The 21,687-nt window shown below is 48.6% G+C and overlaps 1 protein-coding gene across 1 annotated transcript in view; it reads right to left on the minus strand.

Moving 5' to 3' along the window:
* Nucleotides 1-11,123, minus strand: part of ZNF804A (zinc finger protein 804A) — a 107,985-nt gene extending 96,862 nt beyond the window's left edge. The window contains exon 1 of the mRNA XM_008146582.3: nucleotides 11,013-11,123. Within this exon, the coding sequence (XP_008144804.2) occupies nucleotides 11,013-11,123 (111 nt within the window). The remainder of the gene's footprint in view (nucleotides 1-11,012) is intronic.
* Nucleotides 11,124-21,687: the final 10,564 nt, after the last annotated feature.

Genomic DNA, 21,687 nt, shown 5'->3' on the forward strand with positions numbered 1-21,687 from the left:
GACACCACAGAGGAGCTACGTTTTCTTAGTTACAACCTGCAACAGACGTGATGAATAACTCAGAACTTCCCAGCATTGACAGTGTGTCTTCTCCAGACTGTCAGGAGTCCACGTTGGCACATGAACGCAGTCTTCGACGTTCACTGAGGGCTCTGAGAAAAGATCATCAGACACACTGCGCCCCTCCCACGCAGACACCCTACCATCCCCTCCCACGCAGTCGTACTGCATCCCTCCACACAGACGCACTGCACCCCTCCCAGGCAGATGCACTGTACCCCTCCCAGGCAGACGCACTGCACACCTCCCACACAGACGCACTGTACCCCTCACACACAGACACACTGCACGCCTCCCACACAGACACACTGCACACCTCCACACAGACACACTGCACCCCTCCGACACAGACGCACTGCACGCCTCCACACAGACACACTGCACCCCTCCGACACAGACACACTGCACGCCTCCACACAGACACACTGCACCCCTCCCACACAGACGCACTGCATCCCTCCCCCACAGACGCACTGCGTCCCTCCCACACAGACGCACTGCACGCCTCCCACACAGACGCACTGCACCCCTCCCACACAGACGCACTGCACCCCTCCCACACAGACGCACTGCACGCCTCCCACACAGATGCACTGCGTCCCTCCCACACAGATGCACTGCACCCCTCCCACACAGACGCACTGCACGCCTCCCACACAGATGCACTGCGTCCCTCCCACACAGATGCACTGCACCCCTCCCACACAGACGCATTGCATCCCTCCCACACAGACACACTGCATCCCTCCCACACAGATGCACTGCGTCCCTCCCACACAGACGCACTGCACCCCTCCCACGCAGACATGCGTGTACATTTTCGTGGAAATACTGGAATTAGGTAGTTAAGATTGCATGTGCACCAAAGTGAGATGAGAAACTTTCACAGGACAGAGGTGCTGTATTTACAGCTACACTGTAAATGTATAGTACATACTTGTAGGGCTATTTTTTATTGCGGTTAAATATGCATAATATAAAAAGTACCCATTTAATCATTCTGAAGTGCATTAACATTGTTGTGTTCCCATTGTTACATTATTGTTAATCAACAACTGAATAAAATGGGGGCCAAAAACTCTACTGGCAATTAAAAAGGGTTCAATGGGCCAGCATCATTTTAACTGCTCTTATCAATCAACTATGAGGAAACCCTGACGTGTTTGTTAGACCCGGAACAGCCGGACATATCGAATAACCGCCATCTGGCTGACTGTCCAAAGAAACACTGACTTCTTGACGCTGCTCTATAAGTGCCTCTAGGTAACGCTTTTTATTTAAAATCAAACATTTACTTAAATTTTGGTGCCTAGCGAAATGTTATAATTTTATTTAATAAAGTGATTTTAATGTAACTTACCCACAAGATGTCATTCATCATCTTACCATTGACATTTGCCATGTACTATAAAAACTTAATATGGCTTTGATAACTATTATTTATTCCACTAACTCTTTACTGAGGAATAATATGTGTTTCTGTAAAGGACAGCAGTATGTAGTATGCTACATCTCAAGTTTTATTAACATCATTGTACCTGCAAAAAGGCCTTGTGAGTTTCTGAGTAGCAGCATGTATCATATTATCAATTCCTCTAAGTCCTGACCCATAAAAACTGCATCTTTCTTGTTGCATCCATAATTTCACAACCAGAACAGTTTGCATTATTTTATTCAATCGGCACGTTTCCCTAAGAAATCTAATCCCAATGTCTATGGAAAATTTTTCACTAAGTTTTAATAAAACTGGGAAATTGAGCCTCAGATTTTTCTGTACTGTCACTTGTGGTAATCATGAAAATGGGGTTGGGTTTCAAAATTTCATCATTCTTTATTTTGTGTTTAGCTATTCTTGTTTCAACAAATATTGTCATCACAGTCAACCTTTTTTTTTTTTCTTAATAATATAGACCATATAAATGTCAATCAGGTTCAACTACAAATGATGACCTTAAAATTGGGTATTATGATCCATAAAACCAGTAGAGTGTAAGTACTCAGAAGAACCTAGAAAGAGCAATGTCGACAGTGAAAACGGACAACTGTATAGGCAAGCATGACAGTCTAACAGGGTGTAGCTGGACACCAACTCCACATCAGCTGCGCCTTCCTGCAGGCATCACCCGTGACTGAGGCCCAGAAGGGCTCAGAGCAATTACTGGGTGAAGTATGCAAATCAAGGACACAGCAGACACATCTGTACATTTTCAAACTGACTTATTCTTGGCCAGTGACATTTTAAGTGATTCTTAGCTAAAAAGCATACAACTGTGGTAACTACTTTATTACTCCACGGAAATGTACTACACCTGTCTCCATGACAGCACGGGAAAATGCGAGGCCGCCCTCTAGTGTATATATTCCTGTCGTAGCATCAGAAGCAGACACCAGGAGCTGCGAGGGAATCACAGCTCCGGGATTATTCGGGAAGAGAGGAATGGGAATTCTAAGCTTTCCCAAAGAGTTAGCTTTCTAGGGTACAGATTATAGTTCCATGATTCTCCGAGTCAGAAAAATGACCGATACCTGAATTTCCCATTGCATTTTTATTTCTTTTTTTTTAAATATATTTTTATTGATTTCAGAGAGGAAGGGAGAGGGAGAGAGAGCTAGAAACATCAATGATGAGAGAGAAGCATCAATTGGCTGTTTCCTGCATCCCCTCTACTGGGGATCAAGCCCACAACCTCACAACCGGGGCACATGCCCTGACTGGGCATCAAACCTGTGACCTCTTGGTTCCGGGGTCGATGTTCAACCACTGAACCACACCCGGCTGGGCAAGCTGAAATTTTTTATGAAAAGCTCCAACAAAGCAGATTTAAAACAGCCTTCACGGTCAATCACTACTCCTGCTGCACTTACGTAAATAATCAGACCAATTTCAGTGAAACTAGACTCAGTAAAACTAAACAAGTTCATCGGATTATGGTTATCTTTGGTAGACATGGGGATCCTTAGAGAGAGAAAAATTACATGCCCATAAGACACCGTTATGGACAGCATAGTCCAGTGCTGCTCATTGTCTCCAAAGTTTTTGTTTCTACCTGGAAACTGGACTGAATCCTAAATTCTCCAATATTTGGCTAGAACTCTCCACACTAACATTTCCAGTTTTCTCCCACTAGTTGGATGGGGAGTTGCTAGGACACTCAAGTTGTCTTTTCTCGAAGCCGCGCAGATTAAGGCTGGGCACCTGGATGTAAACCTCAGAGAGGTCACCAGCGGCTCGTGGCTGGACCGGCTGCGGGTGGACCGGCTGCAGGCCTGTGGTTACGGAGCCACTCAGATCACCGGCCACATTCACACTACACACCAACACCCCGGTCCCACGCCACGCCTGCCCTCCTCCCTCACTCCGCCTGAAAACCGTGCCAACCCACAACCAGAAAATAGTCTCAACTGGCTGATCACCAAACGGAGAAACTGAATTTATAATTCGCTCACACGATTAACCTTTCTGGTCTGTTTCCACAGAAATGCCTGTCATTAAGTTACCCCCCGATTGCTCACACCAACAGAGGCCTAGATTAGGCCGAAGCTCACCTGCCTCCTGAAATACAGCCTCGCTGTGCTCACTCGTCCTCAGGAAGCGCGAGGAAGCATGCTTGCGACCCATCTAATTATGTAAACTCCTAATTGACGGAAACCCACCTGTCCATCATCCAAACCACGGCTGACTGACTGAGAAAGGGAAAACGTGAATCGGATTATAACCCATTTGAGTTACCGAATTGATGAAAGCTTGGGTCCTAGGAATTTCTACTTTGGGGAATTCGTCAATACTTGGTTATGGTTCTCCTTAGAGTCATAATATTCACCTCTCCACTGGGCTGTATACTCTCCAGGGATTTAAATGCTTGTTGGTAAGCACTCACACCATCACGGGCAGACAATCAGAAAGAATATGTGCCCAGCAGCACAATTCACAATAGCTAAGATCTGGAAACGGCCCAAGTGCGCATCAGCAGGTGAGTGGATAAAAAGGCTGTGGGACATCTACACCACGGAATATGATGCAGCTGTAAAAATGAAAGATCTCTTACCTTTTGAGACAACATGGAGGGACCTGGAGAGTATTATGCCAAGTCTGTGGTCGGCAAACTCATTAGTCAACAGAGCCAAATATCAACAGCACAACGACTGAAATTTCTTTTGAGAGCCAAATTTTTTAAACTTGAACTTCTTCTAACTTCTTCAAAATAGACTCGCCCAGGCCATGGTATTTTGTGGAAGAGCCACACTCAAGGGGCCAAAGAGCCGCATGTGGCTCGCGAGCCGCAGTTTGCCGACCACGGTGCTAAGTGAAATAAGCCAGTCAGAGAAAGACAAGTATCACGTGATCTCACTCCTATGTGGAATCTAAGGAACCGAATAAACTGATGAACAAAATAGATCCAGAGACATGGAAGCGTGGAACAGACTGTGGAACCTCAGAGGGAAGGCGGAGTGGGTGGGGGCGTGGGGAGAGATTAAGGAACTTGTAAGCGTCTATGCATCACCCAGGGACACAAAACAATAGTGGGTGAAGGCCTGGGGCGGGGAAGGAGTGGGGAGGGGGGGTTAATTGGGATAAAAGGGGCCATCTGTAACACTTTCAACAATAAAGATCCTAATTAATAAAAAATAAAATAAAAGATCAGACAAGGGAATGAAAGCAGCAACCACACACACGCTGAAGAGGTGAGGACATGTCCCTTCCGTTGCCTGCCCAGCTGATGGACACAGCATGTGTGTGACTCTAGCCCAGCTCCACCGGTGGGGCTAACGGAGAGCAAGCCATTCTGGCTGGGCGTTCTCCTGCCTGCTGCGAGAATGGCCACGGGGAAACATTAAAACAAAACACACAGGCGGCCAGCCCGAAGCGGTCTCTGCGCCGACAAAACCGGTGTCGCCATACACACGTGACCTGGGCTAACTGCGCAGGACTGACGAGAGCTGGGCCATTTCTCCCGGGCGCCGCTGGGGATCACCAGCAAAACGTGACCAGTTGCACTAACCCAGTGGTCGGCAAACCGAGGCTCGCGAGCCACACGCGGCTCTTTGGCCCCTTGAGTGTGGCTCTTCCACAAAACACCACGGCCTGGGCGAGTCTATTTTGAAGAAGTGGCGTTAGAAGAAGTTTAAGTTTAAAAAATGTGGCTCTCCAAAGACATTTCAATCGTTGTCCTGCTGACATTTGGCTCTGTTGACTAAGGAGTTTGCCGACCACGGCCCTAGCCTGTTGGAAGGCTGGCCATGCCGGACTCGTCACACACCGCTTTGCTTGGAGTCGCAGTCTCAGAGAACCTGTGGGCAATGCCGAGCGAGGACAGACGGTGCTTCTGAGCCATCGGCTTCACCGGCCATTTCTGAACTGCCACCTGGGCACAGCGAGCGAGCTGCTGCCCGATGGTCTGGCCCTAACCCTAACCCTAACCCTAACCCTAACCCTAACCCCTAACCCTAACCCTAACCCTATTTTTTTGAATAATCAAACCACACAGGCGGTTCTGGGTGAGGTGGAGCTCGAGGCTCCTGCCCATCTGTATTCCCAGTAAAAATGGAACTGCCATCGTCAACAGCCTGGAAAATACTGGTGCAGAACTGAGAAGTGGAGACCAGATACGACGTCGCTATTGGAATTCTAGCTTCAAAAATAACTCAGGGTTGCACGAACTGACAAGGTATGTGGCAGCCTTGGGTATCACCTGACAGCATTTACCTTAAACTACGGCTTACATGTTTTAGTCAGTCATGGCATAAATGATTTAATCATAAGTTAGGCCCCTCACTTGAACAACGTGTTCTAAAAATGCGTGAGTTGTAAAGTTTCGCCAGAATAAAAGCAAGTATAGCAAAGCATATATAACACGGTGCCTTCGGGAGAGGGAAGCCAGGGGTGGTCTCTAATACTGAATGTGGAAGAGGTCAAAGGAACTGGGAGGAACAGATACCTACTGGTCATGGGAACAAGTCGACAAAGCAGGAAAGTGTGACGATACATAGAGATATCTCCCTCACCATCCTCACCCCTGACCTTCCTGGAGATATTAACCTAACAACAAGGCTTTCTCATCCGCACTGATCAGCAATTGGTGTATTTAACGCACAGTCTTCATGTGCCACCCACCAGAGACTCAGTGAGTGGAGGAACCGTTCAAATTCCATTTCCTAGGAGACACAGACGGCGTAAGGGGATTACATGAACCATAACGCTGTATCCGATAATGATAACTAGAACCGAAGGCCATGTGGCCTGTTTCAGAGACCTACCTCACTTCAGGAGGTCCTGCATCCCCGAAGGGAAACCCCAGAATTTTTTCAGACTTTTCAAAATGAGCGCATGTGAAAATATTCTGAGTGACAAGAAAACCCGTGGACATGTCAAAATATGTGCGTACTTTCCAACACGTTGAAAATGAACCTGAGCATCCCGGGATGCACCTCAGCACATCCCACGTGACGCGTGACGCCGCGCACAGAGCCTGCGGAGCCTGGAATAGAGGTTTGCGCTCGAGGCATCTCAGTACATGTGCAGGAACCCAGTCATAAATCAACGGGTTTCTTGCCAAACCCGGCCCCTGGTATATTGGAAACGGAGGGCAGCTAGAGAAACAGGGCTCAGGCCAGACAGATGTCACTGATGTGTTCAGAGTGAAAGACGAGAAGTAACATGCATTCGAATTCACATTATTCTGTGGACCCGGCACCCTTTCTAAATGCCTGGAGCCACACGGACAAGGCAAGCGTCTTCCAACAGCGGACGGCTCCAATGCCATCCCTTTACCAGAATGACTGTTATCACAGCAATCCTACGGGTCCCACGACTTAGCAGGCAGGTTACCAGGGAAATATGTCTGGAGGAGGGCAGCCCCCATTACATTACTGACTCGCTCTATGGCCTGGAACCACCACTCATTCCTTCTGAATCCCATCGTCAGTAAAACAGACCCGAGTATCTCAGGAGACACCAGCATACTCATCACCTAACAGGACGCGGTGAATAGATTAGTAACGGTTTCCAGAGTTCCCAAGGCAAACCCCAGATTCTGTATGGAAAACCCACAGACACAGACAACAGGATGGGGGCTACCGGAGGGAAGGGGGTAGGAGGTGGCTACAGGGGCCAAATATATGGTGATGGAAGGTGATTTGCCTTTGGGTCGCGGGCACACTGTGCCCTATACAGATCACGTATCATAGAAATACACACTTGAGACCTATCTATAATAATAAAAGCATAATGTGCTAATTAGACTGGACATGATTCCAGACGTGAGTCCGTGCGTCCTTCCGGACAAACCTGGCCAGAGGGAAGCCCGGGTCCCGGGTGCCAGAGGGAAGCCGATGCCAGCAGCCGGGGGAAGGAAGGCCTACTTTTGCAGGAATTTCATGCATCCGGCCTCTAGTATGATCCTATTAACCAATGTCACCCCAATAAATTTAATTTAAAAAGAAAAAAAATGATTAAATTCTATTTAACTTTTGTATTGAATATATAACATATATTTAAATGCTTAAAAATATATAACTAAGGCAAAGGAATTTTGTGGATCAGTTGCAAGATGTAAGTATAGCCCAATGTGCTCACCCAATACACGCTCACGTACCACATGGGGCTGGGGAAGTCTAAGGGGAAGAATGAGTAGACATGAAGGTAAATTTAATCCATGGTCATTAAACAATATAACTCATTCATGATATTCTGGAACACTAATTAAATAGTAGCTTCTTTCTTATTCCATGGAGTTAAAACTCTATCACAGATCGGATGCTATTTATACCAGAATTCATGACCGGCATAGTGACCTTTCTGTTTGCTTCGAAGACAGTGCAAAATAGAAATTTGTATGTTTTCAGTTAAAATTGTCAAGAGAAATAGATTTAAAAGCTCAGGAATAGGGTCAAGATTGACAACAGACTTAATCTGTACAAACCTTTCAAATTTGATGTGTGCATGGCATACTGTGACCTATGGAACGAACTGTACGTTTAGGTGACGTGCTCAATATGAGTGGCAGGATTCCATTCTGGATTTCGGACCACAAACAATTCACCAATGACACTGAAACCTGTGTTTTATTCTATAAGCAATTTTGTTCTCTAAGTAAACTTCTAATGCACGAAATATCACTGCATTAACAGTTATGGGCTAACTTATCCCAATTCAATGACTTTGTTTGAAGACTGTAAAATAATTTTATTTAAGTGTGAATTTTTTAAATGTTCAAAATATCCATTAATTATACAGTGATTGAAAATAACTGGAAATTCTCTGCAAAAATCAAAATACATTTTCTCTAAATGGTTTTGGGTTGTAATTTGTACTTTTCCTGAACACACACACACACGCACACACACACACACACACACACACACACACACATACACATAGGACCACTGGAGATATTGTTAAAAACCCTTTTAACCCTTTGCACTCGCTTGCTTTTTTCTCGATTCCTTTATTCTAATGCTAACCTTGTCGAGTCACACTCGACATCCGAGTGCAAAAGGTTAAGTTAATGCACATTTTGAAATGTAAGAATGTGATGGTTTTTTAAAGGGAAAATTAAAAATATATCAACATCAAATAGACAAAAAGTGAAAATGATCCCATATTATTCTCTGAAACTGGGATTAAAAACATGATAATCATAAATTCTTACTTGAAAATATTCAAAATGTAGCACATACACACTTTTGAGTTAGTATTTGTGTTTCTTATAAGGTCGCTAATTCTGAGAAGTTTCAGTTTTCTGGTTTTAGCTTATAGTAAGTTTTCCCTTACAGTAAGTTCTCATGGCATCCTGTAAGTAACACACTTTAGGCAACTATAAATGTTAACAAAGAAGGTTTGTAAAGTATACATGTTCTTTAATATAAATGCACTTGTGACTATATTTAGAACCTCTTCTGTTATACTTTAAAATAGGCATAAATCTCAAATTTCGAATATAGTTGGACTATACATGAAAACTTACATCACTTCTGTCCACGTAAATCTCTTACACAGGAAATACAGACTTGAGCAGTTTACGGACATATCCTGGAAGGACTGGCTATAAGTCCCTGTAAGTCCTTCACTATAACTAGAAGAAATATGGTGGGCGCTATTTCTAAACCTTTTTGTTTGCTTGTTGCTTGTGACACGTGTTTATATTTAGATTTATTTATCTCACAAAGGTTCCAAAGTTACACTGGCAAGTCTAGAACTTAACCTCTTCTTGGCTAATATGAGTGATATAGAACTAATCGATTTCAGACTCACAACAAACAAATCAGCAAAAGCAAGGTCAATCCTTGTTAGACGTCCAAGGTTGATTTACGCATCAAGATTACCATAATATTAACAAATTGAGATGTCCCAAGTAAGATTTTGTCTACGGATTCTGTTGTGAGGTTTTATCACCAACAAAATGAGATCTTATTCAATAGTTTTGCCTTTTCCCATAAGTGAAACTTAATTTTTAGAAAGAAGCCAGAACATACTTTCTTTAAAATGAAGGGTTCCCCCCCAAAAAAGTTACCTTACGTGGTTGAGTTTTCTAAATCCAACTAGAGTAACCGTAGCGATTCCCTCAGTCTTTGCTCTAAGGAAGACCACAGAAGGTATTTCACTTTCTTTTGCTCAATAACAACCACCAACAACCTCATCCGGAACCGTAATAAAAGGCAACCAACTGCCCTGCCTCTCGGATTCTTAAATGAGCTGAGAGGAGTGGTCCAAGAGACTCATGGGGAAAAAAATCAATGCCAGAATTCACTTAAAACTTCCAATGAGAACTTTTTTTTATTTTTGGAAAACACATCACAGCACATTTAACGTGTGGGATCATTTTTCTCATATACACAAGGAAAAGTGCATGAACAACTCTGTATTTGCGTTTGGACTAACCGAATTTGTCTATAAACGACTACTCTCCCAACTGAGGCTAGGTAATCACGTTGTTAAACAAAACAAACAAAATAAAAATAAAAAACCGAGGGGGGAGGAGTGCTGCTGGCTAAAGTCCTGGCCCTGGACGTCAGGGATCGCACAGTTGCATCTGCCCACCTTCCTCTGGCTGCACCCTCCTCGGAGCTCTGCCCAAGGAGCCTTCCCGCTACTTTATTTTATTTATTTTATTTTATTTTTCTGGGCGGAATGAAGTGCATACTCCCCAGGAGATCCCAATACCTGGCAGTCCTTCTGCCGGAGGTTGTGCTGCTCAGAGGGTTTGGGAAGAACGAGGAACCGCGGTCCTCACTCTGCACCATCCCGGGCTCAGCATCTCCAGCCGCCAATCAGGAGCGGCCTCCCTGCGAGGAGGCGGAAGGACGGCTCCGTGGTCCAGGGAGGACCTCCCAGCGCCACAGGGTCCGGCCCGGCCCGGCCTCTCGGGGCTCCGAGGGCAGCACCCGCCCCCCCTCACCTGGTCTCCAGCCCCTTCCGAGCGGGGAACAGCCCAGAGCCGCCTCCCTGGGTGAGCGCGAACCGCTCCTCCCCAGGGAGAGAAGTTTGCTCCCGGTCCTTCCTTCGGAACCGCCGGGTCCGAACTCCTGAGACCACCCCTCCCCCCCGCCCGCTCCATCCAGGCCCCGGCGCCCGCTCCATCAGGGACCCCACGGGCTCGGTCCCCCAAGCTTCCCCAGGGAACGCGCTGCGGGGCACCTGGGTCTTGGTTTATTTTCCCTTTTTCTTCCTTAAGGGGAGACCTGCGGACACGACCTGCTTCCGATCGGAGACCCGGTCCTCTTAGCGCCCCGCGGCGCCGTCCGGAGCGGCCGAGGGTCAGCCCAGCCCTGGGTCCCGGGCTGCCCACACCGGCGCCGGCCATCCCCCCCCAACTCCCCCCACGCGCGCAGACACCCACATCCACACCCACGGAGAGGAGCCGGGTGGATCGCCTTCAGAACCTCCCGGAACCCGGTCCAAATGCCCTCTTGGACCGGAGGGAGGGAGAGAAAAGGGGGGGGGACCAAAGCCTCACCAGAGTCCGGGTCCCGGTCTTGCTCAGGGGGCCCCGGAAGACTCCCTTGATGTTGCGAAAGTGCCCGTTGCTGAGACGCGTGGAGCTGATGACGATGTAGTAACACTCCATGGGGCAGCGCGGGCCGGAGCCGGAGCCGCAGCCGGAGCCGCAGCCGGAGCCGGAGCTGCAGCCGGAGCCGAGCCGGAGCCTGGCTGGGGACCCGGGGGGGAGCGGCAGGCGCCAGGGAGACCCGCTGGGGACCCGCCTGGCGGGAGGGCACCCGCCTCCCTGCTCCCCCTTCGCCTCCGGGGACCGGCTCCCTACTCCCCAGGGCCGTGCGCGCCCGGCCGCCTCCGCCTCCGCGTGCTCCGCGCGCTCCCACCGTCTCGGCTTCTCCCCGATCGCTCAGGGGCGCTGCGCCCCGAGGATCTCGGGCTGGGGGGCCGGCAGGCGGGAGGCCGAGCGGGGTCAGTGCGGGCGGAGCGGCCGCGAGGAGGCTCGGCGCGGCGGGAGCAGCACCCGGCCGGCCCGCCGGAGCCCGGGCGGCGGGAGGCTGTTATAGCGCGCGGTCCCGGCCCCGCGGAGCCAATGGCAGGAGCCGGGCAGGAGCCGGGGCGGCGGAGGAGGCGGCCGTCACGCCCCCTCCCTCCCCGCGCCCGCCCGGCCGGCCTCCCCGCGCGGTGCAGACGCAGGAGGAGCGCAGGGCGCGGAGGGACGGACCCAGGCCCCGCGGGAGGGGCAGGGCGCCGCCCCGAGGGAGACCCCGCCAGGTGGGGCGCGGGGGAGACGCAGGGACAGGTTCCCGGCTGGGGAGGCGGCGAGGGGGACAGAAATGAATAATTCAGCGCCGGGAGCCAAGCCTGCCCACCGCGGCGCCTCCGGCCACGCAGGTGCCAGAGCCGCTTCCTCCTCTCTCCGGCAGTGGCTCCCATGGGGTGTGCCTTACTCGGTTTATTTGTTTTAATGCGTTTTTTGTATGTTTTTAGTTGGGAGGTTGGATCCTGCTCCGAATCTCACGGAGAGAAAACGTGCCCCCGCCACCCCGTCTCCCCAGCGTGGACACCTGAGTGCCCGCGGATAGCGGGGTGCGGGGGAGGGGGAGGGGGAGGGGGGCGTGGCGATGCGAGTGCAAGTGGATGGAGGGTGAGAACGCGGGCCCTGGTGTGTGGGCTCCCCCTCGCCCACCTTTCCCAGAACCGCGGTTTCCCCCTAAATCGGAGAGGAAGGCGGCGCTTTGCCGCAGAGAAGCCGCTGGAGCTGGCGGTGCGGGTCTCCCCGTTCTCCTCCCGCCGCAGATGGACAGGCGCCGGGGCGACCTGCGGGGGAACCTGCACCGGAGCTCAGGGCCGCCGAACGCCAAAGGGAATGGGGTCGGGCCCTCGCCTGGCTGTTCGGGGCCGAGACCACAGCCCTGGGCCTGGGTGCGCCTCCCCCTCCCTCCCCCAGCCGGTCTCTGCAGGTTTCCGTCCTCCCAGGTGTGGGGTGCGCGCACCCTCCAGGCGGGTGTGCACAGGACTCTGCGCTCAGAGGGACCCTCCGGCGGCGGTGCGCTGGGAGGTGGTGCCTTCGGGGATTTGCTGGAGGCTTTCTCCTTGTGCCTTGAAGGACTTAATCGGTGAAAGCAGATTCTACACCTTCCTATGCGTCCCTGTCAGAGCAAACTGCACTCTGATATGAGGGGCTTGTCTTTTCCACGTGGCGGTCAAGATTTCAGGATGTGCCATCCGCAGTGCCCCTTATACAAGACCGTATACAGCAGCGACTGGAAACCATAATATGGTCCTCAAACGAATCTGCCAGTTCGATTTTACTCTTTTTAAAAACGTATTTGCATTGATTCCAGAGAGGAAGGGAGAGGGAGAGAGAGAAACATCAGTGATGAGAGAATCATTGATCAGCTGCCTCCTGCACGCCCCCTCCTGGGGATGGAGCCTGCAATCTGGGCATGTGTCCTGATGGGAATCCAACCGTGACCTCCTGGGTCATAAGTCCTCCCTCAACCACTGACCCACGCCAGCTGCGCTGATGTTACTCTTTGAAAGAAGAAGAGGAAGAGAGACGAAGGTATTTATGAGAGAGGCAATCTTTATGTGAGTCAGTTGTAATTGATGGGGGGGGGGGGGGTGCTGGATTCACGTGAGGGGCATTCTGGAGCTATGCCCCAGGTAAACCAAAACCAGGAAGTTGGTGCAGATTGGTGAGCGCTCACTGGGAAATGCCAGCCCTACTGAGCGGCACTGGGAGCCCTGGGGGAGTCAGGTCGTCTTGGGAGAAGGAGCCGGCAAGGATGTAGAAGCTTCTCCGCTCTGGGGGGTCAGATCACCTAACCATTTGTTAGAATTCAGGAGGAACACGATACTCTTAGAAAAAGCGATTACCACTCAGTATCGTGTGGCAATTAAATGTATTGGGGGCTCCCACTGAGAGGAGGTAGGAACAGGATCAGGCAGGCAGCATAAGGGGGAAAGGAAGGAGGACGTGTGAACGAGATAACTGGAGCCAGCTATAACCACGGGATGCTGTCTTACAGAAAACGGTTCCACAGGACAAGAGTATACGTACCTGACACATGCAGAGGTTGCAAGGACGGGGGTGGAAGGAGAAAGTGTGCACATAACTGCAAGGCCGAGCTACAAACCACAAGGACCGTTATCCTGCAGGTGCAGGAAGTTGCAAGAGACGGGGGAGAAGGAGGGAGAAGCAGGGGGAAGCACCAGGGGAAGGAAGAAGGAGCTGTCAGAGAGAGAGAGAAATAGACACGAGCGGGTCCAAGCAAACAACATCTCCCAGACAGACAAGCTCGGTGGCAGCCCACTCTGGGCCCGCCCCCGGTCTGGGCAGGTGGTGTCCCCTCATAGTAAGTTCCACACTTTTGCTGAAATCTTCCGGTCCTCAGCTGGGTGAGGCACGATCCCCAGAACTTGGACGCTATTTGGGTGTCACTGTCATTGCGGTTGTTTCTGGTTACGCACCGCGGATGCAGGCGTTCTCTGGACACGTCACTTTGGGAACAACTAATGACCTGTCTGACGTCCGTGATGTCTTCTGAAGCTTGGGGAACTCCAGTTATGAAACAGGAGATAAGATCTCCACGATCACCGAACTAAACCAGGGATCTCTTAAGGCAGTCAAACAGAGCCCAACTCATCAGTCAACAGAGCCAAATATCAACGGTACAACGATTGAAATTGCTTTTGAGAGCCACATTTTTTAAACTTAAACTTCTTCTAACGCCACTTCTTCAAAATAGACTCACCCAGGCCGTGGTATTTTGTGGAAGAGCCACACTCAAGGGGCCAAAGAGCCGCATGTGGCTCGCAAGCCGCAGTTTGCCGACCACTGTCTTAAAGAAATAGAAGATGCCCCAAACATGAGAAGATCAGATAATGTCATTTTCTTGTGTGTGGAAGTCATAATCGTCTAAGTTAGGTGTCGGGGTGGTGGTGGTGTTGTTTTTTGCAATGTTTTTCTCTAAAAATACTTCTGGCAGAATGTTCAGATATGTATCCACATGGTAAAGCTCACTCTCTGGCTCATGAAACAGGACCCCCGGATACATGACGTGTCCCATGGAACAGAGTATCACCCACATGGAATGTGCTGGCGAGGTTTATGTATCACATACCTTATGGCACAAACACCATAAAAATAAGCTTTAGTGAAATACCTTTCCGATGTCTGAAAAAAGTCACTGTGCTGGTAGAATAGTCTACTTTTGCCACGTACATGCTTGGTGATCCTGAGGAAACAGGGAAGCTAGGTGGCCAGGAATCGGGACCACGGGGGGAAGAGGAACTAAAACCGGGAACCCAACCAGGTGGAGTGACTCCAACACCCCAACTGAGCAGGGAAGGAAGGGCACCCATCAGAGGCATGAACTTTAAAAATGTATGGATATTGCTAACACCAGCAGCTTGCAAATAACCAATCACAAGGCAGAGAGGCATATAAACCAATCCCAAGGATGTTGCTAAGGCAGAATTATTTGAAAGGACCAATCAGGAGCTAGCAAGGCTGTATCCACCCCCCAGATTAAAAAGCTGGGCTCCCTCTCCCTCTCTCTCTCCAGCAGGTTCTCGGGCTGAAGGTCGGAGACCTGCTCCCTGAGCCCCGGGCTTAGGGCCACGTGGGCCTCCACACGCGGACTCATCATAAGCGTCCATGCCCTTGGGTGCTGAGCAGCACCTGCTGCTACATGGAAACCCCAGCACCTTTTCCAGGACCGGCTTCTCCCAACAAACTGCCTCCGTTAACCCGTCCTTTCCTCCGTGAATCCCTTCTTCGTTTTGTGAGACGAGGAACTCGGACTCATACACCCACATTCTGGTTCCAGTACGACAGGTGGCTTTGGCCTGGCGCATCTCAACCTGTACGTCCACTGTAGCAAACACACCCTCCGTTTGCTGCTGCTGCATGAAGGATGCTCACAGTTAAGACGAAATACAACACCTCTGGAATACATTTTTTCTCATCGTTTCTCTACGCAGGAAGTAATGTACCTCACCCAGGACTGAGGGACACCCACCGGGGGCCGCACTGCACCCTGGCGCCTTCCAGAAGAGAGCGCAGGTCCCCTTTGTGCGCCCGACGGAATAGCCACGTCTGTTAACGTCCTTCACATAAAACGGTTCCCACACCGTTCCCCGGGACCTCACCCCATCACCCTTCAGAGCCAGGAGAGCAAGGAGCCACCACCACAGACAGCCTGGTTTCTCTACCACAGCAGCTACTAGGCCGATAGGCGTTCTTACACCAAACGGCCGGCCTTGCGTTTGAATTTTGAAACAAATGAAGTGAGATCTCAAGGAAATCCGCACTTCCCCATCATCTCAGGAAGAAAGCAGACCTTCCCGTGGCAACACATTAAAACGAGAAAACACTGGCAAATGACCATGTGCTTCCATTTTGCTGGTCCCGTTTCTTACCTTTTGTCCTCGTGCAAAGATAGCAGGTACATAAGTGAGTATCTTCAAATGCCCTGCTGTGTTACAATCTCTTTGATATTCACGGTCTACTTCCATTATTTTAAAGAATTCTGATTTCTTTCATTAGCAGCCATTTTAACATGCATTATGTCTACGGGTCAATACCATCCTAATTTTTAAAAATATTTTTCCCCTCTTAATGACTTGGAAAATTTATATGAGTTTAAGTATCTAACTGCTGTTGTAAACATGCAGAATCAATATATCTAAATAAGAAAATATATTTCAAAGTAGTTTCTGGGGCAATTATAGATCACTGGGGCTTAATTGCCAACTTTTCAGCTGAAAAAAAAATGCAATCTGTAATTTAAATATAAAAGTTTTAAGTGAGTGACATCAGTCTAAATTACAGTTCATGTTTTTGCCACCACACACTTCAATTTCCCCCTTTTCTACAAGTGTCACCTCCCCTCCAATGTGTCCCCTCTTCCACAATGGCTTTGCACGTCACGGCTCCCTGTGTTCTGAGCTTGTCCGACTCCCCTCACTCCCTGATCCTCCTCTTGCTTTGCTGACCCCAAGTCTGGGCCCCAGGTTTCAGCCCAGCAGCTGAGTATGGCTCCTGACCCACTCGTGCCTGACACGAGATCTCAGAACAAGTTGCTGCCGTGACATGGGAAGCCAAGGTCCCGCTACCTTCTGGCGACCCATGGCGGGGCCCCTGCATCTTGGCTCAGCCCTGATTCTCTCTGACCAGATCTTCCGGAAGAAATCCATCTCCCCTGACCTTGCCTACAGCTCTTTGACCACAGGCCGCCCCCGCTGCATGCCTGAACTCACCTTCCCATCGTCACAACCTCGGGATGCTGTCCGCTGTTGGCCTGGATGCCGTCCCCTCACTAAAGTGAGCGCGTCGCACCACTTCCCTTCCCTTCCGGGTCCCGGCGACCTGTCCCTGGGCTCTGTCAACCGAGTTCCTGCTCTTGTGTCATCCTGAAGAGAAAAAACAAAACCGTATTTCAGTTACTGCGGTGATTTACCAATGTGGCTGGGATGTCTTCTTGGTGGAGTTCAGTTTTTATTACTATAATCATCCTAACACCACAGGCAGATGCTTGGTCATTTATAAAACCGTATAACGTAATGATAATTTGTAACTCTGTCCTGTCACTGTCCATCTCTTTTGTTGGCATTCATGTTTGCGATCACATTGGTGGCCAGTGTTACTTCTTTGATTGTTTTGGGAATGAGAAAAACATCGAGGAACTTAGCACGTCCATGCTTTATTTGCCCTAAGATGCGGCCCAATGGCAGCATGACACGCTGCACGTGTGACGGCGAGGCCTCACCAGATCGGAGAAAGTTGGTGGGGAATTATATCACCGGGGAGCACCCGTATCTGGCATGGTCACCAGGTCAATCCCTTATAATTAGATCAGTATTGGCACGCCGGTGCTCAGACACACCTATGGCTGAGAGAGGGCTTGGTTTCTGCAAAGCACTGTCACCTGTTGTGTAAATTAAGATCGCACATTTGGGTATTTTGTCTGCTGGATCTCCATTTGTTTTCTATTTTTGTTTGTTTTGTATTTACATCAGAGCTGTAAGCATATGGGTTTTTATAACTAGTTTGATGTTGGAATGTTTAGGTAAAAGTGTGCCACAAATGAACCTAATCTCAGCAGGGAGTCTGGAGAAAAGATTCAGATACGAGAAACAGCAGTACATGCCAGTCATGGGATATACATTGAATAAGCATTATTAACCTCATCGGCTTCTGGTTTTATTACTGTGTGATTTGAAAAGAGATGGTGACTTTTTAAGGTAATTATTAACTATTACCTACGAGCAGGTCTACCCTCCATATTTCTGTTTCTGTATTTCAATTCTGCTGAGTTTACTTTTATTATTATTTTTTTTAATCCTCAGGATATTTTTCCATTGATTTTTAGAGAGAGTAGAAGAGAGAGGGAAAGACAGAAACATCGATGTGATAGAAACATATCGAATGGTTGCCTCCTGCATGAGCCCCAACCAGGGCCCGGGCCAGGAAGAGCCTACAACTGAGGTACGTGCCCTTGATCAGAATTGAACCCTGGACCCTTCGGACCACAGGCTGATGCTCTATCCACTGAGCCAAACCGGCCAGGGCAATTCTGCTGAGTTTAAATGGAGGAGGGGTTGGGGTGGGGGCGGGAAAGGAAGTTACAAACAAAGACTCTATTTTTTAAATAACTAATATATCATCAATTATAAGGTGGACCCTTTTTATCTCCACTATTAAAAAACCCACACTGCCAATGAACTGTAAGGAGCCACTGATTATACAACATCTTAATTACAGAGACGTTAAAAACAAAGAGATACAGACCCTAGATTTGGGCAGACACCGCCACAATCCACAAGGTGCCAGAAGCCACGGTAAGATGTGTCCAACAGAAGCAGCGTGGAATACCGGGAAAATGACGACGCCCCCTCCCTTCGGTTATTTCGCCTCTAAAGGAATGGGAATAAGCAGACACCATCTCACGTGCCTTCAAGCTTGAATGACTCTGAGGCTCTGGCAACGTCCCCAGAGCTGACAGTGGTCAGGCCGGACAGAACAGAATGCCAGTTCATTTTCTCACTGGAGGATGTGTGTCTTGAATCGATGGTGAAAATGTAGAAATGTGGAATTTAATGCAAATGTAAGAAGGTCCAGAGAGAAATCTCACACTGTTGCTTGGGTTCAACCCTAAGAAGTAAATTAAACAGTTTATGCTATGCAGTTCTTTAAAAGTCTTAAAAGAATGGTAGGTTACCTACTGACCAATACAACTTATTTATCTGGTACTGGGTTTGTATCTTTTTTATCTCCTTCCTTTTCAATTCTAATAAGTAGCGTTGGGAGAGATGCCAGAACACTGCTAATTTAAGAGCCAAAGCCACATTTCTAATATGTTGCCAAAGAAATTAATGTAATTGGACACTATATACCTAATTTACCAAAAGAAATAAAGTGAAGATATATTATTATAAGTCAAGAAAAGAGATGAACTATTATTACATTCCTCCATTTTACAGTCCTTTTGGAAAGCAATCTGGCAAAATCTATTAACATAAAAATTGCATATAACTGTTGAGCTAGCCACTGCATTCCTGGGACTCTCTAAATAGATTAAAAGGATATTCATGAGAATACTTAATGCTGCACTGTGTAACTGTTCACAGTTAAAGAAAGGGAAATAAAAAAGAAATTGTATGTTTTATATAAAGAAAATTATCATCAATAAAGGAATGGTTACATAAGTTGCTACATATACCACAGACTTTGCATCCAATAAAATAATAAAGTGTATGTATAACCATTTATTGGGGAGGATTGACTAGTTGTTTTATTGTATAAGATATGCAAGGGACGAACCAAAGAAGAATACAAAATAGGATCTGGTTTTGTGTAAAAAGCACGAACATGTGTATCTATTGGTAAAAGAATAAGCAGGCATAAGTATAGGTAAGGGTCTATGAAGTTTGTTAACATACCTTAATGTCAGGTATAAGGGAGAAGAAAAAAAAAAAATAAAGAAGGAAAAAGCTAGGGAGATGGGAAAAGTAAGACTGACATACATACATACAACGACACATAATCTGGGTAGAAACACAGAACACAAGAACAAACAAAACAAAACAAGGAAAGAAGGAAGGAGATGGAGGGAGGGGGACGATACAAATATTACCATTAGATGTGAAAATTGTAGGAGATTGGTGAAAGAGGGAGAATATTGGGAAGAGACTAAAATAAGAGCAATTTGTCTACGATGGTGACAAGAGACGGCTATGAGACGAATTGGGAAGGGCTTTCGAACGCGAATGGACAGGAATTCCTGGTCAATTGGATGCGGAGTGAGGAACAGACAAACTCAGCACAGCAGGGAATTTGACCTTAGAAGAGCTCCTGGTGCAGAAGCTGGGGAGGCTGGGAAGAAGTGGGGGAGAAGGCTGAAGGTCAGGTGAAACGGTCATCAGGTTGAGATGATGTTTGGATGTGCAGGTGGAGAGTGCAGGGATGGGCACGTCGGCGTCATTTACAGGCCCGGACGGGGCTGCCTGGAGTCCCTCCAGAGGATGGGTAGGTCGTGGGCACCAGGACACACCAGGTGAGTCCAAGCAAAACAGCTAAAGACAGAAAGGGAGCTGCCACGGAGGGCTCAGGACGAGAGAACAGCGTGCGTGGAGGCTGTTTCCTCTGGAGAACAGGGCCACGCTTAGGAGGTGGTCAGGTCTGAGGAACAGCGACAGCCCAGGCGAGGAGACCAGCTCTGAGATCTCAAGTTGTCCATCTGGAAGGTCAGTGGGAAGGTGAGAAAACCCACCTGGTTCTGCAGTTAGTCTGCTCATTCACAACGACGTGGGGAATGTTTATGTCAAAAAAGGTGAAGGGTTGTCCTGGCCAGTTTGGCTCAGTGGATAGAGCATCAGCCTGCAGGGTCCTGGGTTCGATTCCGGTCAAGGGCATGTACCTCTGTTGCAGGCTCCAACCCCAGCCTGGGCCCTGGTCGGAGTACATGCAGGAGGCAAACAATCGATGTGTTTCTCTCACATGGATGTTTCTCTCTGTCTTTCCCTCCCTCTTCCACTCTTTCTTAAAAAAATCAATGGAAAAATATCCTTGGGTGAGGATGAAAAAAAAAAATGAACAGGATTGATTTAAAATGAAAAATCCAGTTAAGAATTAGTCAGATCGAAGTACCCTAGTCAATGTAAAATAAACAACGTCTTTATTTTACATCCTATAAAATTAATGGTACGTCTGACAGCCTATTTTATACATTGGAAATCTGAAATACCACTCAAATACAGAGTGACACAAAGAAAAACAGCTTGTCCTGGCTACACAATTCAGTTGATTTGGTTGGAACCAAACCGGTTGACACGGTAAGCATGATTGGGGGTAGTTCCAGTCGGATAAGATGTGTGCATGGCCAGAAACAAAAAGGCCAATGGGCTGCATCGTCTCCGTTTCAGGTTTTCTGGGTTCTCAGTTCTATCCAGCTGCTCCTCACGAAGAACTCCTGAACGCCTGCGCTGGCAACAGGGCGCCTCACTGTGCTGCTGAGCACAGAAATGCAATCGCACGCTCAGAGCAAGTCGCACGTAATGACAGGATTAGCCAGGTCAGCGGACACTGAGCGGGGAGGCTGTTTGGACAGGAGCCGTCCAATGAGGCGTCACCAATAGAAGTGGCCGGTGAGTTTGAGGTCAAAGACCTAGATCCAGACAATGCAGGAAATTCGCCCCACAGCATTAGGAAGGCGGGGCAGCTTGAGGCTTGAATCCAAGGCCTAGAAATGCACTGGCCGAGGAAAACAGATCTGGAATGTGCAGTCAGGTGAATGCAGACGGCGTTTAGAATGGCCATGGGGGCGGGGGTGGTAGGAGAGGGAAGGGAGGGAAAGGGACAAGTGTGTCAGGATCAGCTATGGTTGTCTCTGGTGAACAGAGCTGACGGGGCAGTGGGAACAGTGTTATTAAAAATGCAAACGCAATCAAGGCCTCACAGGTTTATAACCTGGGGTAGGTGAGGTGCTAGACCCCAGCGAGCTGGGTACACTCTCCAAGCTCCCAGGGGAAGTGTGATGAACTGCACACCCGAGACTTCCTTCCTCATCTGGGGCAGAAATAACCCGTGTGTTCACGCGGGTGGAGTTCTCGGGGAGTGGAGTGTGATGGGTGTCATTTATCATCCCATCTGTGTCTGTGTTATATGGAAGCATAAAAATGTCGTTTTA

The sequence above is a fragment of the Eptesicus fuscus genome, chromosome 11 (genome assembly GCF_027574615.1).
Source record: "Eptesicus fuscus isolate TK198812 chromosome 11, DD_ASM_mEF_20220401, whole genome shotgun sequence".
Taxonomy (NCBI): Eukaryota; Metazoa; Chordata; class Mammalia; order Chiroptera; family Vespertilionidae; genus Eptesicus; species Eptesicus fuscus.